A 19,853-nucleotide genomic window follows, 5' to 3' on the forward strand; every position below is an offset into this window, starting at 1 on the left:
TAGCTATGTCAAAATATCAGAGGAAAGTTACCTGTAAAAATATCTGTAACACACAAATGTCCTTTATTATTCACCTCCATCAAACCAGCTTGTCATCCAAGATGCCCCATCAAGAGATACACATTCTGAGAGCTCTAGCAACATTTGGAAATTAACATATCAAGACAACTGAAGTCAGTTATGGGGCTAAATTTACATGTGCTTGTGGAAATGGTCTGAGGAGTGCTAGTGGGCAAGAAGGGAAGCCAATCAGCTGAGCCAGTAGGTCAGAGCAGCAGCCTGGCCCCACTGCTGGGTGAGAGGCTGAGGAGATGAATCACGATGTGGCTGCCATCACTGCCAGGCCAGCAGCGTGAGATAAGGAAGAGTTAAAAATACACTGTGCTCAGCTGATTCCCAGCTTCCCAGAGAAGCTGCTGGCATCTAAGCAGAAAATTGCTGAAGCCACTAGAAGCTGCTCAGTCAAAGAGAAAAATGCCAGAGAAATGCCTTCTGCAGATGCCTTCTGCTGTTCTACCACAGTGGCTCAGACATGGCTCTGCATGCTTCCTGCTTCCTTCAGACCCAAAGGAAGCCACTATTTGCCTGGCTTCCAAGTAACATTTCCTGTGTTTTGCAGTAACCCAGCTATGACTTGAAAATGAATTATGAAAATGATTTTAAAACTCTTGAAAAGCCAAACACATACTAGCTGCTTCAAGTTTGGCTCTAAATAAGCTACTGATTACCAGGGAGGTAACAACACTTACAATTTTGGGGTGTAATTATTTTTACAACTGAACAAACTCTGAATTATGGAATGCTGGAATTATAAACCTCGGCCTCATTATTTTGGACTCCTACAGCTCTGCTGGCCAAAAGGCTGTATGCAGTATCACATTCCAGCTTCTTTATTTGAAGTAGCATTAAATATAACCCAATCTTAGCATCCATCACAAACAGAGAGGGACATGTTCCTTTAGGTAGTTTCAGGGTGTTTATTCTGCATGCTTACTTTACCCGCTAGAAATGATAATGGTTTAAAATTTTATTAATGACCAAGCCAGTAAGTTACAGCATTAAACTTTCCTGTGGCTTGTGACTGTAAAATTAATGTAGTGGTTTACATACTGGCAATGTATTTCTGTTTTTATTTTCCCCTGGGAAGTACACATTCAAATTAAATATTAATGCATCATAATTGTAGTTTTACTTTAGGTCATGCTCTTTACAATATCTCTATTTACGAGTTCATTTATTCTTCCATGGAATTATGTATCACAGAATCAATATTCAGATTCCTCAATATTGTCTACTATAGATATCACATTGGAATTTAATTTTACCTTTTTTATGTCACATTCGAGGCATGTCACACTTTCATATGTTTATGGTTCTGCTGACAGAAATGTACATGCTACAGCCCTTCTAGTCCATAGCAAAAATAGCTTCTAAAGCACAGACTAAAAATACTATTAAAAGATAAGTGTGGAATTTCTCTTGCCAAAGACACTTCAGCTGATCCAGTATTTCATTTTGTCACAGTACATTATTCTAAAAATCCCTGAATTTATGACAACTATGATCATACTGAGTGGCTGTGCAAGGAGAGGCCATCACCTCTGGCCTTGCTGTCTTGCATGAATATGGTGGGGCACCTGAGGAGTATCACAGAAATGTAATTATTTCTTTTTTTAAGTGTTTTTTGTTTGTTTCTTTTGTGGTTTTTTTTTTTTTTGTAACAATGGCAACATTTTGCTTAGAAAGTTGCAAAACTGACCACTAAATCTTGGCTTCCTAAGATTTGAGGCTCTTAACAATTGGAATGCCCCCCTCTGAGCTCAGGAGTTGGACTCTTGTAGTGAAGCTCCTGGAGGCCTTTAAAATCTTAGTGCTTGGGCAATGGCCATGGTTGGGCTGGCTCAGTAATGTGGGTTGTGGCAAATCTCATGGCGAGACTTCATGGCTACCTAGGAAACAACAAGCCTGCTGTGCAAGTTTGTTTTGCTTGTATTCCATCAGAAGTACACTGGGAAAAGTAGATCAGCTGGAGTCAAAATCAAGATTCTTATCACAGAAGAATTCTTTTGCTACCCAATTTCTGATACCTCTACCCTGTATTGGTGTTAAATGGTTGGGAGAATGCAGCATGGGAAGACCACAGCCTTAGGGAGATTGCTGCTTGTAGAGATGTTCTTCTTTGAATGACGCAGAACTTAAACTTTGGTGTCATCTAACTATTACAAATCTCAGATTTCCAGCATGCTTATACATGGTAATCCTGGTGATGTGCCAAACTATATCACATGCTAATGTGGATGCACCATATCTATCTACATGCATCATTTATCTCATCCTGTGTTTGCTGCTTCTGTTCTTGCTTGTGCACATGCACAGTGTAAATGTATCTGTAACCGAAACAGCTGTTTGCCCATGTTGCTGTGACATTTGTGGAGGATCATCTAATTTGCTATTGGGAAAATTCAGAGATGTGAAGTAAATACAAAGAAATGTAACACTGTAAAATCAAGTGTGATTTTGAAAGAAACAATGCTAATGTATGTTCAGTTAGACTGCAAATGGCACCAAATGAAAGGGGTACTCCCTTGTAGCCAGCACTGAGTTACATACTAGCTGACTACTTTGCAAAAGGTTTTTGCAATGCTGTGAATGATCCATGTGACTAATAAGAATGGGGCTCTTGCCCCTGGGACTCACTCTGCTAAAACTGGTTAATTTGAATTTAACTCAATTATGTGGTAACAATTTCTTGAAGTAGTTTGGGAAATCCTATTCCCTTCATACCTCACATAGTTCAAAATTGTGACAAGGAGGGAAAGGTATATGGGATCTACTTAGTAACTACAGGCTCCAGGCTGCAAGCTGCTTGCTGGAAATAAAATTCCTTTCAGGAACTGTGGGAACAGATAAACTGAAGAGGAGGCAAGAAAAGATAAGAATGGATGGAAATAAAGGAATGGCAATGCTACTCAAGAGGCCTTGGTTCAAAGACTTCTTATCATCAGTCATTTGTTTTATGTTCTCTTTTAGAAGCTTCCATTATGAAACTGAGCTGCCATTACACTTTTCAAATGCTCTCACCAACATATGATGGCTTTACTTCTCTCCAGAACAAATGTGAATTTATGTTTATGCAGCCTCCTGGTCTGAGATGCAATAATATTGCTTACTTCAACTAAATCTTTTCACTGTCCTTGTCGGTCACTGTGTAATTCACAAAGAGCTTAGAAGGGAACTGGGACAGACAAAGCATGAAACTAATAATGAAAAGGAAGTGTTACTACTATTTTACCAGTTGGGGAACCAGGAACAGAGGTATCTCTAGACATAGGTGTCTACAAAATTTTGAAGAATTAGGATACATAGGGCTACAGGATGCTTCAGTTACAGAGCAGTTAAAAGGAGCACTCTAATGAAACACAGCAGTTGTGATTACTAGCTCCAAAACTTAAATGCAATACTTTGCAGGAAGAAATGTGACCACTAAACATAAATTTTGAAAAGTTTGTTATTGCAGAACTTTGGATACAGGTATTTACAGGTAAAAATGGAACAAGATCATTACCAGTTTTCAAGATACAGACAGGCTTCTACTATGACTTCCTTTTAATCAAAGGAAGAGTCATGTCAGAAATCCACTTATGTACAAAAATGATATTCAAACCCGTATATTCTGCATACTGTTGGCATCTTACTCTTTCAGACTCAGAGAAGGCATATGGAGGAGGAAGCTAAGTATCTTCAAGATTTCTACCCATTTTTATTGGAACTGGAGACAGAACTGATATGTGTAGGTCTTTCAAGACAAGAAAAAGTGTCTTTGCCTTTAAAATCCAGCAAGACTTGTCTGCAAAAGTCTGCAACACTTTTCTAGATAGTTTAATACACCAACTTTACTTGTTCAGCTTGTTTTCAAGCAATGAGTGAAGTCTTTTGATTTGGCTTACTCTTCCTGTTCAGGATGCAGTGCTTTTTATCATATTTCAGGACTGAAGAACACCATTACTAATTGCTAATGCAGAATATGTGGTGTACACAGCTTCTTTTTATTATGTTAACTTTTGTGACCTCCAATTTCTGTAAGTCCGTCTCAGAAGCAAAGCTTTAAGACAAATTACAGACCTAGAGAACGGGATTAACAAATCCTTCTAACGTCAGACTTTCTTATCAGTGACTGCGTATACAGGCTGCTGAGATTCAGGACTCCACAATACTTCTGGCAGTAACTGGTTAGCAGAATGGGGAGTGTTCTGGTCATTCCCTCATTCCAGTGTGTTAGTATCTGGAATATTATCTGCCAGATGTGGATTCTCTTCTCCTCCTGAAATTCTGTAAGGAGGATGAAGAGAGCTTTAATTTATTAGTTGACAGCTGTGTGGCACAGAGCAGATGCCTATGCCAGACGATAGTGTTAGATTTGAACAGTGGGTGTCCTTTTCAGTCAATAGGTGCATGTAAATTTTTGAAAAGAAGTTTTGGCATTTTCCTATGACTAGGTAATGTACTATGTATGCATAATGTATTGCACTTCAAAGCACTATTTTTACCCTGTAATAGAAGCTGCAGGCTATAGACTATATCAACATGCACAACAAACATGTTAGTATTACAAAAGGGAATACTAATTACAGATTTATATTCTGGCAAAAATATATACCCTTTAAACGTCTTCATTAGTAACATCATTCCCTCAGTGCATAGTATTTTTTAATTTGTGGTGTAGCACACATTACTTTGCAGTGTGCTGCTCTTTTAGTTTTCCACTTTTCTTTCTGCAGGGATTTTTTAACTATTTTTTTTTAAATTAATACTTATGGAAGGAATACTTCTAGTGACCTAATTTGGGAGGCATGTCAATTTCAAATAAAGAGACACAAACTGATTCATCTTAAAAATCTCAGATATTTGGTCTGTACAAACATGTTAAGCCTCACTAAAAACTATTCTCTGCTAGAAAGGATGTTGGCAATCCTGCATATCAACCCTACCTGTGTATTTTCAAGCCCTTCTTGTTCTAATTATAATTTTCAGTGTCCAAGCTCTTAAAAATAATTACTAGGATATGGACATCATATTTTTAAAATAGGTAATGTAACCTTCAGCATCTAGGTAACTCGCTGACTTTCTGTACAGAGTAAGGTACATTCAGAATCTACTTTAATTTAAAACAACTTGCCTACTGTTACACCTTATTCGTCACGTATAAAGTCAGGTCAAGTTGCTCCATTAAGCTCAGAGAGAGTCATACCATGCTAAAACTGGGAATAATGCTGTGCCCTCTTTGACTGACTCATAGAGAAGAGATGGTTCCAGAGTTCAAACGCAGCAGAGGATCAGGTAATGCCACTGCAGAACAGCACACCTAACAGCCAGACTCATTTCTTTACAAATGCAGCTTGGACTAACTAATATGAAATAAGACAGCCCACTTCATTTCATGGACAACACCACTAGTGTTTTCTAGAGAGATTTTATTATGGGTAGTTAATCTTTCTCAGTATTTGCTTTTGAGCCATCAGAGTAAATAAAAGTTAATTATTACTTACAGATGAAGTTAACTAGTAGTTAGTGGGCTGATAGGAGTTCCTGCAGAAAAAAAGTGCTTTATTGTTGGGTATTGTTGAGCAGCTAACAATTCATTTGTCTTCTGAAACCATATGACTCAGATTCAGAGCCAATTACACAGTCAAAATTCACGCAGTACAGGTAAAACTACTCTGCTATAGGACATGTTAACGAAGCAGGTACGTGTAAGGCAGAACTGGGCAGCTTCCCAGCCTCTATATTTCAAACTTAATTCCTTATACTTTACTAAGAGGAGCTTAAAACTCAGGCTATGCCTTTGCACTTATGTATTACTCATTAATTATTTCAAACTATGTCCATTCATGCATTTTTTTAATGTGCAAACTAGACATGCATCTCTCACACATATTTGTATTTACTTAAGGTGCAATGACTTTGAACTCACAAAGGGCCACATTTTATGTGTTATTAAAATAACACTTATTTTTAAAGGTGTTTTTATTAAAGATGCATTTTTTATACTTCAGCCAATTAGGGGTGTGTTTACTAAGGCCTTTGGTGTTTCTTTATAGTAGCTGCTCTGTTCATGAGGCTATTAGCTGATTGCAGAAGTAAATACACATCCATAAATCTATTATTCAACCCATGGCTGCAAACTGTCCTCAATTCACTTGAACTTGTGCAAAAAGTAGGGCAGGGCTTACTACGGAAATCAAAAATGTCTTTTTCCTAATTTAGGTTAAGTAATTTTCTAATCAGTTTAGCTATAGATTATGATACATCAAAGTAGGCATCTTGGGCAGCAGCTGAAAACTGAACACTTCTATGTGCTTGTAGGTACCATGTCCGCTTTCCAAGTAATCAATCTAGATGAGAAGCAGTTATGGCTTTCAATACAATCATAAATCTGTTCTGCCAATCAGTACTCAAGCTATGGTGAAGAGTCTTAATTATTTTAAACTTGTAGAGTAAGCATAGTTTTATGTGACTCCAATGGATAGTTGCTTCTTATGTTTCATAAATTCTAGAAATCAAAAGTAGGAACTGTTTATGAAAAAGTTATTAACAAAGAGGTTATAAGTGATAATTATATGGGTCAAAGAACTTCACATCCTATGAAAGTGCCAATGTTGTATTGTATCAGCAGATCACACAACTATAGATGTAGGCTTTAAAGGTCACCATGCTATACATCCACTAGAGCACTGGTCTCCCCAACGAGTGCATAAGAGACAGTTCATTGGGGTGCTGAAGGAAATATTTTTGTCCCATTAATTAATAAAATTCAAAAAGTAAACCAGTAATTATTTAATCTTTATAACCTCTTTTTTAGTTTCTATGTATGTTTTTTAATGCACACAATATATTAGCACAGCAGTACCTGATAAAAACTATAAATAAATAACTGTACATATACTGAGGGAGTGTTCTCAAAAGGTTTTTATTGACAGGGGTGTATGATCAAAAAGGTTTGGACACCATGGCACTAGAGTCTTAAAATAACTTTCAAAGGCTCACATAGTCTTAAAGTTTCTGCTAGCTTTTCTCCAGTGCTACTTTGTAATACCACTCCTACAACCATTTATAAAAGCTTTGGTTTTACTACTATCGTTATCAGTCAGGGGCTAGTACTATACATCATACTAACAACTGTTATTCTGTGAAGGATCTCTTTGACTTCAATGCAGCTATGCTCCAACCAGGCCTCTGATTACTATCGTCTGTTATGGGTATTTTTAGTCTGTGGAGTACCCATCAAATTAATACATCAGAGCCTTATAAAGAAAGCTGTTTCCATTGAATTGAGCAGTAATTCTTCTGGGTCTGATACATATGAGGCATTTCAAAATATGATCTGTGTGCAGACTTTTCTCTTGGAGCCATCAAAGTTCAAAGCAAGAAAGAAAGTAAGTATGCAGGCCTGTTTTAGCATCACTATTGTTTTGGGTACCTGTAGACTGAGTGCTTACCTCAAGCATCCTGTGGCATTGTAGAAGATATCGGGGTCAGGTAAAACACTTGATTTTGGGTAATCTCTATCCGGCCAGCCTGAGTAAGGGATGAGAACAGCTTCTGTCAGTGTCTGAAGGGCTTCTCTAATCAACAGGTGCTTCAGCTGGTCATTGGAGGACAAATTCCACAACAAACCTGCAATATCCAAAATAAAATCAGAGTGGCAAAAAGACTCCACCACAGTTTGAAAGACCTAATCTCAAACTCCTTGAAGTTAATTTGTGAAGGACCCTGCCTGGCATTTCATAACCTGAAGAAGAGCAGAAGGGGGTGATAAGATTTTACCAGCCCTGATCTGAGGACATGGAAATGGGACAGAAAAAGGTGCACAATTATCCATGTAATTAAAGCCAGATCTTTATATAGTCAGTCTAATGCCTTCCGAAGCTGCGCAGTTTCCCATGGCTCTGCATGTGAATTGCCCATCTGTAGCAATCATCTTCTCTGTTACTGAAATAACACAAGTTAAACAGAGCTAACCACACTGACACCAGTGATCATTCTCTACACTTCCAGGGAGGAATTCATGCTTTCTGGACGCCTGGCAGAACTAGTTGCACTTCTAAGTACCAAGTAAAGACCAATGAGAGGGAGAATAAACTCGCATGCAAAAGGGATAGATGGGAGGTACAAAGAATGACTTTATAGGTCTTTGGAAAACTGCTGGAAGACAGGAGATGAGAACTTTCTCTAACACTTGACAGCAAAATTCCTTATAGGGGGGAAAGATTTTGAAACAGTGGTTGGTCATTGCTGTCCAGACATTTGTCACTAAACAAATCATTAAGTAACACACCTTGCCTACTCACAATCTCCAAACACGAAAACAACTGATTAACTCTGCTTATGTTCTATTCCAACAGGTGAAAATTCCTTTTGAAGTACTCTTCCCCTAGAAAAAGACATGTATTTCTGCTTTTCACTACAAAGGCATTCATTGTTTTCCCCATCTTGCTGCTCCAAGTTTCACAGTCATCCTCCTCTGAACACTGGCAGAGTATTAGTGAACGTTCCTTTCATCAGTTCACAACAAAAAAATGTTTCTTTTGTATCTCCTTACACTTTGAGTTTAATTTCAGCTATTGTAAGCAATAATAAAATGAAAACAAAAGCCAGCCAGACCCATTCCTTCTTCTGGGATTGGCTCTTCAACCTCTGAAACAGGGGATAAAAGGAAGTATATATTTTCCTGAAGGATAAATAAGGCTTACAGGAAATCACACATGCAGTCCAAAGGGCACTGCTAAGAGAAGCAGGTTAAGGCAGAATGGCGCAAAAGCAAGGGCACAAGGACTGAACATTATAGGAACAAGTGCATTTTGAATTATCAACAGATACCTAGAACAGAACCATCAGAAAACATGAGATGTTGCTCACACTGTAAATTTTATACCAAAAATCCTTCCTTAACCCACAGGCACTGCCTCACTAGGCTCAGAAGGATTCTCTCCATGGCGTTCTGGGTGTGGATGAATTTGTTCACATTAGAAAATGTCTTTAGGAGTGGGCTCTTTCCTTGCAGCTATGCTGTAATGTATTCATAGGGGTGTAGTTTTCCCTTAGATCGTTAATTTGGGAAAAATGGGTGTGGTCTCCTTTTAAATGTATATTCCCTTTGATGACACTTCAGTTTGTGATGTAATCTTCCCTGCAGGAAAAAATTTCTTTCATTTCTTAGATTTATGCTGCACGATAACAAGATCAAGAGGTTAGGTACTCCCTGGAGGCTCATCTGGCTTATCTTCAAAAGCTAATATTTTTTTGGTTTTGGTTGGGGTTTTTTTGGTTTTTTTTTTCTACACTCATTTTACTTTCTATTCCTCAGTATACTCTCCAAATACTACAGGATGCCATTCCTGTCTTGGCTCCTGCATTGTCTCCAAGTGACATCCTTTCCTGCTATTTGGCAGTAAACTCATTCCTTTCCTAAGGGATTTGCAAGAAGTTTGTTTCTATGTCAAACAAAGATCACAGCCTGTGGTTCCTTGACTTTACTTGTATTAATGATTTTATGAAGCCAGCAAATTCAGCCAATGTGATCTTGAGATCTCATCCTCGCTAAGAAGAGGTGAGATGAGCATGTAAATGGCAGAGAGAAACTGGGCAGCTATTTTCTGCACAGAACCATTAGGTAAACTGGTCCATGGCAGCTTTCAAACCATCATCATACACTCAAAGCCATTTTGGTGAGAGTACTGGTTTTGTGCTTATTGTGTGCTCTCCTAGGATGTACAGACTGTGAGGCAGGACATTGCACTTGTTATCTCTGTATACTTTTATTGCTTTCAGTCTTTTCACAGGATGACACAAACCACTGTATGACTATGCTCAGACTGTATTCCTCATCCTAGGTCTTGAAGAAAATACAGGACATCAAATTATTATTTGAGAATACACAATATTATACGGTTTAATATTAGGCAAGTGTTTGGATCAACACTACTGGTACTAATAAGTCTTAAACTTCTAAGGCTGAGAGGTACTTCTATGAACAAGTATTAGATCAGATTTCTGACAGGTAATGAAGTACAGTGAGAAAACTGTGTCTCAGAGTTTTAACTTCCTTCTCCCCACCACTTCCTTATCTTTGTGTATTTTGGTCAGGTGGAGTGCTTTGGTACCATGCTTCCTACATACCAGTACAAAGAACTTTCCTCTGCTGAGCTTAGACATCTTTTTAAGGAGTATCACATGCTTTCAATTCTTGGCCAGGAGTCTTTCATCAGAGTTCAGTGTGGTATTATCAGGTATCACAACTATGCTACTAATCTCTTATGGGGGAAGACGTTCAGTAAATTATCATATCACACATTTGTAAGTCTCTAATTTACATTCAAAGCAGGCTAGCAATAAGTATGATGTTGAAATTTCGTCAAATGGGCTTTTCAAGCTGACCAGGTGGAAGTGCAAAGGTTCTGCATTAACCTTTTCTTGGAACTGTTACAACACTACAGTGCGACTGCATGCATAGCTGTGGTGTTTCAGTAGTCCTGTAGGAAGCCAAAGGCAATGAAAGAGGAGGAACAATACTTGTAGGAAAGCCATCAGTCAGACAGGAAAACTGTTGCTCAGCAGGGATTATCCATTTTCATAGAAAGGTACTCAGAGGTTTGCAGCATGCTTGGAAAAGCTTTGTGTTGCAGCCCATCTTGGGCTACACAGTCAATTGGTACAAATGACTGTGTAGTAATTCCAGTGTTCCCTAGATATCACTGTACATGCCAAGATCATCTGGAAGCACTGAACTTATTAACGATACGCTTAACAGTGACCGTCTACCTCCTGTCTGCAGCTCACTCCTTGCCTGCCTTTGAAGGTTGGCAAGTGGCCTGGGAAAGAAAGAGGCTGGAAGGAAAATTAATATTCTCTTGAAATTCATTCATTCATTCAGGCTGCCCTTTGCCCTCTAGGCTACTTGCAACTTGCTAGGGAGCTGAAAGAATTGCTCAAGTGTCGACAAAAGAATGTCCTGGTGCCATATTCACCAAGGGACCCTCCTGACCCACCATCAAGTGTTCTTCCTCCTCACTGCACACTTGATCTTGAACAAAGCAAGAAATGCTTTTCCCTTGGTGTAATTTTAAGGCCCTCCTTTGCAACTGATAAGCATGAAAGTATATAAAAATATTTTGCTCTGTGCAAACTGCAACATTCTGCTCGATATTGCTTAAATATTTTAAGAGTCTTGCCTGTTTCATAAGTAAATCTGCATGTTCAGTGACAGCAGTAATTGTAGAAAGAAGGCAGTCCTTCATCCTTTTTCACACTGGTGAAGGGGAAGACAGTAATATTCACAATATCCATATGAGTTATTCTTGACAAACAGTCAAAGCTTTTGTCAGAAATAATGAAATTGCTATCATGACAACAGCATTAGCTTTCTGGCTCCTGTACCACCAATTTCACTGCCTCCCTCACTGGTGTGTGACAGCACAGAGACAACACACTATTGAATAAGTTACTAAGTGACCCAATTTTGCATCTGATGAATCTGAAAAGCTTTAAAACATTTTAATGTTGCAAAGCAGTTCAACTGAACCAAAAGAGCCAACAATACAAAGCTTTGTTCTCCAGCTTAGGGAGCACAGTATTTCAAATACTTGAAAGAATGCAGAATTACAGAAGGTCTCAACATGCCTTTGCTTCAAGGCAAGGCTGCTTGACACCCTCTATATCTTTTCAAACACAGTTATCTTAATAGCTCATGTTTCTGGTATCTTTAAAGATCACTTGAAATAAATCCCCATTAATTTATTCACAGTGTTTTCTTCCATTTATAAGTCTGCTCTTCCTCTGCATGCTAATTAGAATGAATGTGGGTCACAAGCAGCTGAATTCCTAGAGACACATCATGGTCAAGCAGGGGTGCAGGGATTTCTTCACTGGCTGCTGCAAAGCTAACCAGGCAGTAGTCACACATCACTTTGTCAGTAGTGGTGGGTATTTCCTCTCACCATTCCTTCTGCTACATTGATGTAAACAAGAGGTGCAATATTGGGGTTCTGATGCGAAGGGCTCCTTTAAACTTGCAATGGGCTCTACTAATTTTTAACAGTTCTTCCCCTGTTAGGGCATGGGAAATAAAAGGATGAGAATGTTAGCCCTGCAAAAACTGAATCCAGAATGCATGTCAGTCCACTGATGGTGCTATTTTGATCTTTACAGCCAAGTGGATGTCCTGCAGAAATCCTCTCCCCTGCGTGCAGAAAGAAAGCATTCAAAGCTTTCTCCTTGTCACTAATCTGAGAAGACAGGCTCGGGTGTAAATAGCTAGGCAGGAAGGAGCTCAGAGTAAAAATTTGGGTCAGTAGAGTTTGTGGGGAGTAGGGCAACCACATTCCATCCACAGCACCTGACAGTTCTGGGGGAGTGTCTTTGGCAAGGAACCCCCCAGTATGCACTGGCAGCATAGTGTCAAAAAGTGAGGGCTGAGCTGCTGCCTGAAAAGTGGCATTAATTATGGTCCCATTATTGGGACTGCTCCAATCACTGATGAGTAAACAGGTTTTACAGAATTTGCTATTTGGGCCTCACTTTCTTTTATGGAATATCTAGGACTTTGAGGTTCCTGCAAAGAGACAGACTGAACTCGTTTCTGAAGAAGCTTTAAGAGGGGAAGTTGCAGTTCCTAGTCTCTTCTTACTGTCCTGAATAAGGACCTCGAAATTTCGCCCTAAGAGAAAAGCTTAGAATAGGTGACAATGTTCTTGTATTTGGTCACTTGACTGCACAGAAAACATTACCTGTTATTTGCTTTTTAGTCTCTACATCCCTGGTATTTCGGAGTAGGCGCAGCAAGAGTGGGATCCCTTTCTGCTCTGACACTTCCAGTTTGTTGTCATTGTCCTCAAATACCAAGTTTCTCAATGCACCACATGCTGCCCGCTGAATGTCCTCATTCTGAACATCAAGAAGCTGTAAAAGTTTGGGGATACCACCAAGTGAGAAAACCTGCGAGGAAAACAAAACACAGAAGAGAATAGTTAGATACTGTAAATTACAAACTCCACCTTCCCCCCAGCAAACCTTTAAATAGTCATAGGGACTTTTCTTCATTTGCTCCTTTTTGAAAGACTAGAAGCACAGATCATTAATCATTTGGACATGACTGTTAACTTCTGGGCTTTCATATGACTCATAGTTGAAATCCACAACTAAGGGAGGCATCATATTTTTATAGTTAATGTAAGAGAATGAAACTAAATCTCTTCCAGCTTTGCTAAAGATTTGTACTCTCTGACAAGGCATTTAATTGCTCTGTATTTTAACTTCCATGTTGGTGAAATGGATATTTGAGATTTAAATCTGGAACAGTTATAAAGTGCTTTGAAATTTCTGGATGTGAAATGTTCCTGATGTGCCAAGTTTGGTTTGAGTTCTTTTTCTCTCAGCAGCTAGCCTGTTGGAAAGACAGCATTTTAACTCTGTAAACTTCAGTGCATTTATTGAAAGTGTATTAAATAAATAGCAATTGTACATAATGCTTCTTATCTGTATCATACTGAGAAAAAAATAATAAACTAGTAAACTTCAAAATGCAGACCATTAAATATTGTAAACTAGTAAGCTACTGAGCCACCTACATTTAACAAAGACTACTCTTCAATGACTAATTCTTTAGAAAATGAGGTTTTGGCCTGAAATGCATAAAGAATTAAGAAGGTGTTATTTTCAGCAGCTGTGCGGAAACAAATAGTTTCCAAGTTCTACATGTTGTGGCAAATGATGAATCCATATGAGCTGTGATGTGGCATAAGCAAGCCTTGGCTCATTTAGGACTGAGTTTACTATGGAAAATACATTACATTCATGTACAAATGAGGACGGTTTCTTCCAGCATCTCAAAATGCCATATGCTTTTATGGACAAAATCATCCCTGTGTAGAATCAACAGCATGTGAAACACTTAGGAATCTGATACAACTGTTTTGAATAGTCCAGAGTTTAATGATAAAAAGAATTCAATACAGCTGACAGGCGCTGGCAACATGAAGAAATGAAACGGAACAAAGCCTTTTGCCCTTCATGCCCTGGTAAGCCACACTGCCTGTCTACCTTTCCTCTGATACACTTGTACAAAAGGCACAGTTTCTTGCTACTGTACTGCTGACCTGATTTCCCCTGCATTCGTTCAGCTATCATTTAGATGCTAGTAGAATGAAATACAGAAATATATATCTTGAGGTAAGCGGAGCATAGAGCATGCTGAAGGCACATTGACCTATTTTATTACAGTAGATAAGCCCTTTTGACACCAATACCATAGATGGTTGGTTTTTTAAAACATTTATGCAGCCTTTCTGTTGGTAATTTTAAGGGATTTATAGCTCTTGTAAAAGAAGTGGTTCTATTTTGACCTAATGTGCAGAGGAGAACTTACAAAAACTATTGAACCATCATTCTAAATTTTCATTGGTAGACAAAATACTGTAAGACCACAAGTTCACAAGATAAAGAAAAGCCACTAGGCCCAAGGACTACCAAGTATTGTGAACAACGCATCAGGAGACAAAGAAAAGAAATGCAGGCTGAAAGGCTAAAAAAGAGAAAAAAGACTGCCAGTGCGAACAAGTTTGCTGGGCACCAAACAGAAAAACTCAGCTAGGATATGTGGGATAGACAGGAAAACAATTTGAACTCTTACTTATCCACTTGTTTGTCTAGGAAGCTGCCTGGAAGAAGTTTGAATAATAAACCACCTTAAATAAATAAACACCTTCAAACATCTGATTCTGAAGCTCTGTTCTCAGATTGACTGCTAATTGTACTGGTGTTTTTTACAAAACAGACCTTGATCTACCAGGAAGCAAGCTAAAAGGACAGTGATGTCTTGCTGTCACTGAACTGGACTGCACTGAACTGTTGAAATAAACAATCACCTTACACATTAATGTACAGAACTGTTCAGCAAGAGAACCATAACAGTGCTTGAAATTATGTTTAAAAAAAAGGAAGAAGATAATAATTTTAATACACCCCTTCAAAAACATAACAAAGACTTAACAAATTCAAAGACTTAACAAATTTGGTTAATCCAAACAACATATTAATACAGTCGTGCAGTCCCAGTAAACCCTGAACCTTGGATAAATTTCCACTGTACTCCCAGAGTTTTATTTTCTGAGAGCTGGTAAATAAAGATCTGTAGTTACAGATGGTTTGGGTGAATCCTTACCCTACATTTCAATCACAAAATGCTGAAGACCAAATTTTTGCTAGCATAAACCAGTGCCATTCCACAAATTTTACAGAATCTGCAGCAAAAAGCATCAGCATATTTTAGGGAAAGCATTCAACATCAGTATACTACAAGGTTTCTTGGACTGTCCTTTTTCATGTTGGCACACAGTAGCCATACAATATAGAAAGTTATTTGCTTTACCTGACTGTAACCAGCATAAAAATTATTACTTACTTTTCTTCTGGCATCTGCTTTCTGGAAGCATTCATGCTGTATGAAAGTAACTGCAGCAAGAATCCTAGGTGTGGACTGTGTATTTTCACTCTTCAGTATGCTCACTGCACGCTCCAGAGTCATCTCCCCTTCTGGGCTCCTTGAAAGCATAGACAGAGGATATATAGTGAAGCAAGACTGCCAAAAAATCACCAGTTAACCTGTGAAATTTCTTGTAATGCCAGGATTTTCAAAAGTTTCAAGTAACTTTATAATTAAACTTGGCTACGGATGTTAAGGATAACAGGAAGGGATTCTATAGGTAAATAGTGAATAAAAGACAGACTAGGGACAACGTGGGCCCTCTCTGGAAGCTATTGGGAGAACTGGCTACCCTGGATTTGGAGAAGGCTGAGGTTCTGAATGACTTCTTTGCCTCGGTCTTCACTGCCAAATGCTCTGAACATACCACCCAAGTCTTGGAAGGCAGATGCAGGGACTGTGAGAATGAATACCCTAGGCCCACTGTAGGAGAGGATCTGGTTCGAGACCATCTTAAGAACCTGAACGTGCACAAGTCCATGGGACCTGATGAAATCCATCCACAGGTCCTGAAGGAGCTGGCAAATGAGGTTGCTAAGCCACTGTCCATCATATTTGAAAAATCATGCCAGTGAGATGAAGTCCCCAGTGACTGGAAAAAGGGGAATATAACCCCCATTTTCAAGAGGGGGAAAGCGAATGACCCAGGGAACTACAGACAAGTCAGTCTCACCTCCGTGCCTGGCAAAATCTTGGAGCAGATTCTCCTGGAAGGCATGCTAAGGCACATGAAAAACAACAAGGTGCTTGGTGACAGCCAGCATGGCTTCACTAAGGGGAAATCCTGCCTGACCAACTTGGTGGCCTTCTATGATGGGGCTACAGAACTGATGGACAGGGGTAGAGCAGCTGATGTCATCTACCTGGACATGTGCAAAGCATTTGACACTGTCCCACACGCTATCCTTGTCTCCTAATTGGAGAGACATCAATTTGATGGATGGACCACTCGGTGGACAAAGAACTGGCTGGCTGGCCGCACGCAAAGAGTTGTGGTCAATGGCTCAGTGTCCAGCTGGAGATCAGTAACGAGTGGTGTCCCTCAGGGATCGGTGTTGGGACCGGTCTTGTTCAACATCTTTGTCGCTGACATGGACAGTGGGATTGAGTGCGCCCTCAGCAAGTTTGCCGATGACACCAAGCTGTGTGGTTCGGTTGATACGCTGGAGGGAAGGAATGCCATCCAGAGGGACCTTGACACGCTTGTGAGGTGGGCTGATGCCAACCTTGTGAAGTTTAACCATGCCAAGTGCAAGGTCCTACACCTGGGTCGGAGCAATCCCAGGCACAGCTACAGGTTGGGCAGAGAAGAGATTCAGAGCAGCCCTGCGGAGAAGGACTTGGGGGTGTTGGTCGATGAGAAAATGAACATGAGCCGGCTTCAGTGTGCGCTCACAACCCAGAAAGCCAACCGTATCCTGGGCTGCATCAAAAGGAGCGTGACCAGCAGGTCGAAGGAGGTGATCCTGCCCCTCTACTCTGCTCTCATGAGACCTCACTTGGACTATTGTGTGCAGTTCTGGTGTCCTCAACAGAAAAAAGACATGGAGCTGTTGGAGCAAGTCCAGAGGAGGGCCACGAGGATGATCAGGGGACTGGAGCACCTCCTGTATGAAGACAGGCTGAGGAAGTTGGGGCTGTTCAGCCTGAAGAAGAGAAGGCTGTGTGGAGACCTCATAGCAGCCTTCCAGTATCTGAAGGGGGGCTATAGGGATGCTGGAGAGGGACCCTTCATTAGGGACTGTATTGATAGGACAAGGGGTAATGAATTAAAACTTAAACAGAGGAAGTTTAGATTGTATATAAAGAAGAAATTCTTTCCTGTGAGGGTGGTGAGGCATTGGGATGGGTTGCTTAGGGAGGCTGTGAATGGTCCATCCCTGGTGGTGTTCAAGGCCAGGTTGGACGAAGACTTGGGTGGCATGGTTTAGTGTGAGGTGTCCCTGCCCATGGCAGGGGGGTTGGAACTAGATGATCTTAAGGTCCTTTCCAACCCTAACTGTTCTATGATTCTATGATTCTAACTTTAGCTTTTCTTAGAATTTGTTTCCCCTTTCAGTAGCAGAAAATACTATAAAAGCTTTAAGAGATACTAATATTGTGGGTGAAAAGAAAGTCATCAATGGAAGTGTTCAACCATGTTCTGCACAAAGCAATTCATGCTTCAAATTATAAAACCAAAACGGAAACTTCAGAGTATGAAGGACAAAGATCCAGCAAAGGCCATAACAAATTAGAGTGCCTTTTACCCATCATGAAGATACCTGGTTTACTCAGTAGCGTGATGACTGCTTTTTTATTTGTTTACATGCCTATCTTCAGTTTCTCAGTTCCCAGACTACAAACATGCATGGCTCAGTACCTGCTTTTTTCAAGCTTAACAAGTTGCTCTGGTTTGAAATAGATAGGCAAAGCCTTTTTTTAGGTGGGACAAAATAAAAAAACACTTTTTAAATCAAGTATGCACATTGCCTGTGGCAAGATTGAAAATACGTATTGCTATTTCCCTTCAAAATTCCAGCATGTTTGTAAGAATGATGATTGTATTAAAGAACCATATAAAAAACTGGGGAGAAAGGTCAGCAGACCCATTTTTTCCCAAGAAATGGAACATAAAACAATTCATGGCACAATCAGGTGCATTAGCTCTGGAACAGGTGGTTAAGCTCCCCAGCCTTTTTATTCACTTTTGGTTATAAATACTCTCCATCTAGACAAAAAAAAAAAAAAAATAGGGGGAGGGGAAGTGACCAAACCCATGAGTATTGTATTTTTTTTTTAACCAAAAAATTTTGTTGAAACAGGGAACAGAAGACAGTCTGTGAACAGCATTGTAACAAGTAGTTACTGGCAATTACTCCTTATTTCAGAGCTACCAGAATGAGAATGGTTCATTTGACAATCCTCTCAGTAAGTGCATCTAAAATGAGAAATTTTAGCACAATTACCTTTCATGTTAAAATAGGTGCATGGGAAATAAAGTGGCTTAAACTGATTTTTTTTGTGTTTTAACTAAGCAAAAGATTAAATAATAAACAATGTTTAGAAAAATGAATTACAAAATGGTTTGATACTGAGAAGAAAAAAGGATAGTTTTTGATTTTTGCCTGCCAGCTACACTGTAATGTAAATCAACATCTGCTTCTTGCTTTTGCTAAGACAAAAGACAGTATGACTGCAAGGACAGCAAAGAGGTGAAGAACAATCCTGATGCACCTGTTTCAAATGAAATTATACTCCTGAGGTTTCTACCTGCTTTTGTATTTCCCTCTGGTATAAATCGTGTTATTTCTTGTCTTCTCCCTCCTCTGAGTTAGTGTTTTGAGCAAATACACTACATCTATAGGTGTTGAGGCCTGCTTGCACAGGATAAAAATGAAATGAAGGGGGCAGTAGGTTGAGGAAGTCAATGGAGTGTTTAAATAAAAGTGAAATTAGACAGAGTGATGGTTAGTATCTCTAGTCCCCTGGGCTCTGGTATGGCAGCGTTTACAGCTTCCAGATTTTCAGAGTTTACTTCAGCCCAGATTTAAAACAAAGCAGTTACAAAGTTACTCTGAGTTGCATGTCGGATGTACCGATCAGAAACTTATTTAAAGATCTTGAACAGTGAGCGATGGAAAAAGGCCAGATCACATTACTCTCTTTAAAATGAGAGAGAAAAACAGGCTTTTCAAGATTGGGTCATGTTTGTCAAATCAACAAGTGTTTTATGACCATGTTACATACGTGCACATGTATGCATGCCTACCTGCCTGTTAGTCACTGAAATAAATTTGAAGCCCTTTGACCAAATTCAGTTGCCTTCTACAGAGCGGCAGGTATTCCCAATGTATGAAATTTTTAATCATTTCAGTGACTAATAGCAAAGAAGGACTCTCCTTATGCACTTCCCAAGATCAAGATTGCTGTATAAGCTCATCTCTCGTGGGACACCGGAGAATCTATGTGGGAACTCAGCCTCAGGATGCCAAAGATGTCCCTGAGCAGTAAAGGTCCGTCAGCAGTCATTGGCACATGTAGAGCCAAAGCCCAAATTTCTGAGCGTGTACTGAAACCATTCACCAGAGTTAGCTGTTCATGGCTGCTGCTTCTTCATGTGCAGTAGTCAAAATCTTTCTTTAATGTTCTGCACTGTCATACTATGATTGCTTTTTGTTAGATAAAAACAACATTTACTGTTTTATCTTACAGTAATAAAGGATATAATATAATCCTCGATCCTCAATGGTGTGGTTGCAGCACTGTAACTCCTGTCAAACTAGAACCTGATGCAATTGTTCCATCCTACCCTCAAAACATTTACAAGCAATCTTAA

At 39.5% G+C, this 19,853-nt stretch overlaps 1 protein-coding gene across 2 annotated transcripts in view; it reads right to left on the reverse strand.

Annotated features, from left to right (window-relative positions):
- PKP2 (plakophilin 2) overlaps positions 1-19,853 on the reverse strand; it is a 43,723-nt gene that overhangs the window by 10,100 nt on the left and 13,770 nt on the right. For both annotated transcript variants that reach the window (XM_061444882.1, XM_061444881.1), the window contains exons 4-6: positions 15,455-15,593; positions 12,783-12,990; positions 7,497-7,674 (exon numbers count right to left, since the gene is read on the reverse strand). In XM_061444882.1, the coding sequence (XP_061300866.1) occupies positions 7,497-7,674; positions 12,783-12,990; positions 15,455-15,593 (525 nt within the window). The remainder of the gene's footprint in view (positions 1-7,496; positions 7,675-12,782; positions 12,991-15,454; positions 15,594-19,853) is intronic.

Source organism: Pezoporus flaviventris, unplaced genomic scaffold (genome assembly GCF_033815535.1).
Source record: "Pezoporus flaviventris isolate CSIRO_AGI_PZ_B2104156 unplaced genomic scaffold, CSIRO_AGI_Pfla_v1 ptg000002l, whole genome shotgun sequence".
NCBI classification, from domain to species: Eukaryota; Metazoa; Chordata; class Aves; order Psittaciformes; family Psittacidae; genus Pezoporus; species Pezoporus flaviventris.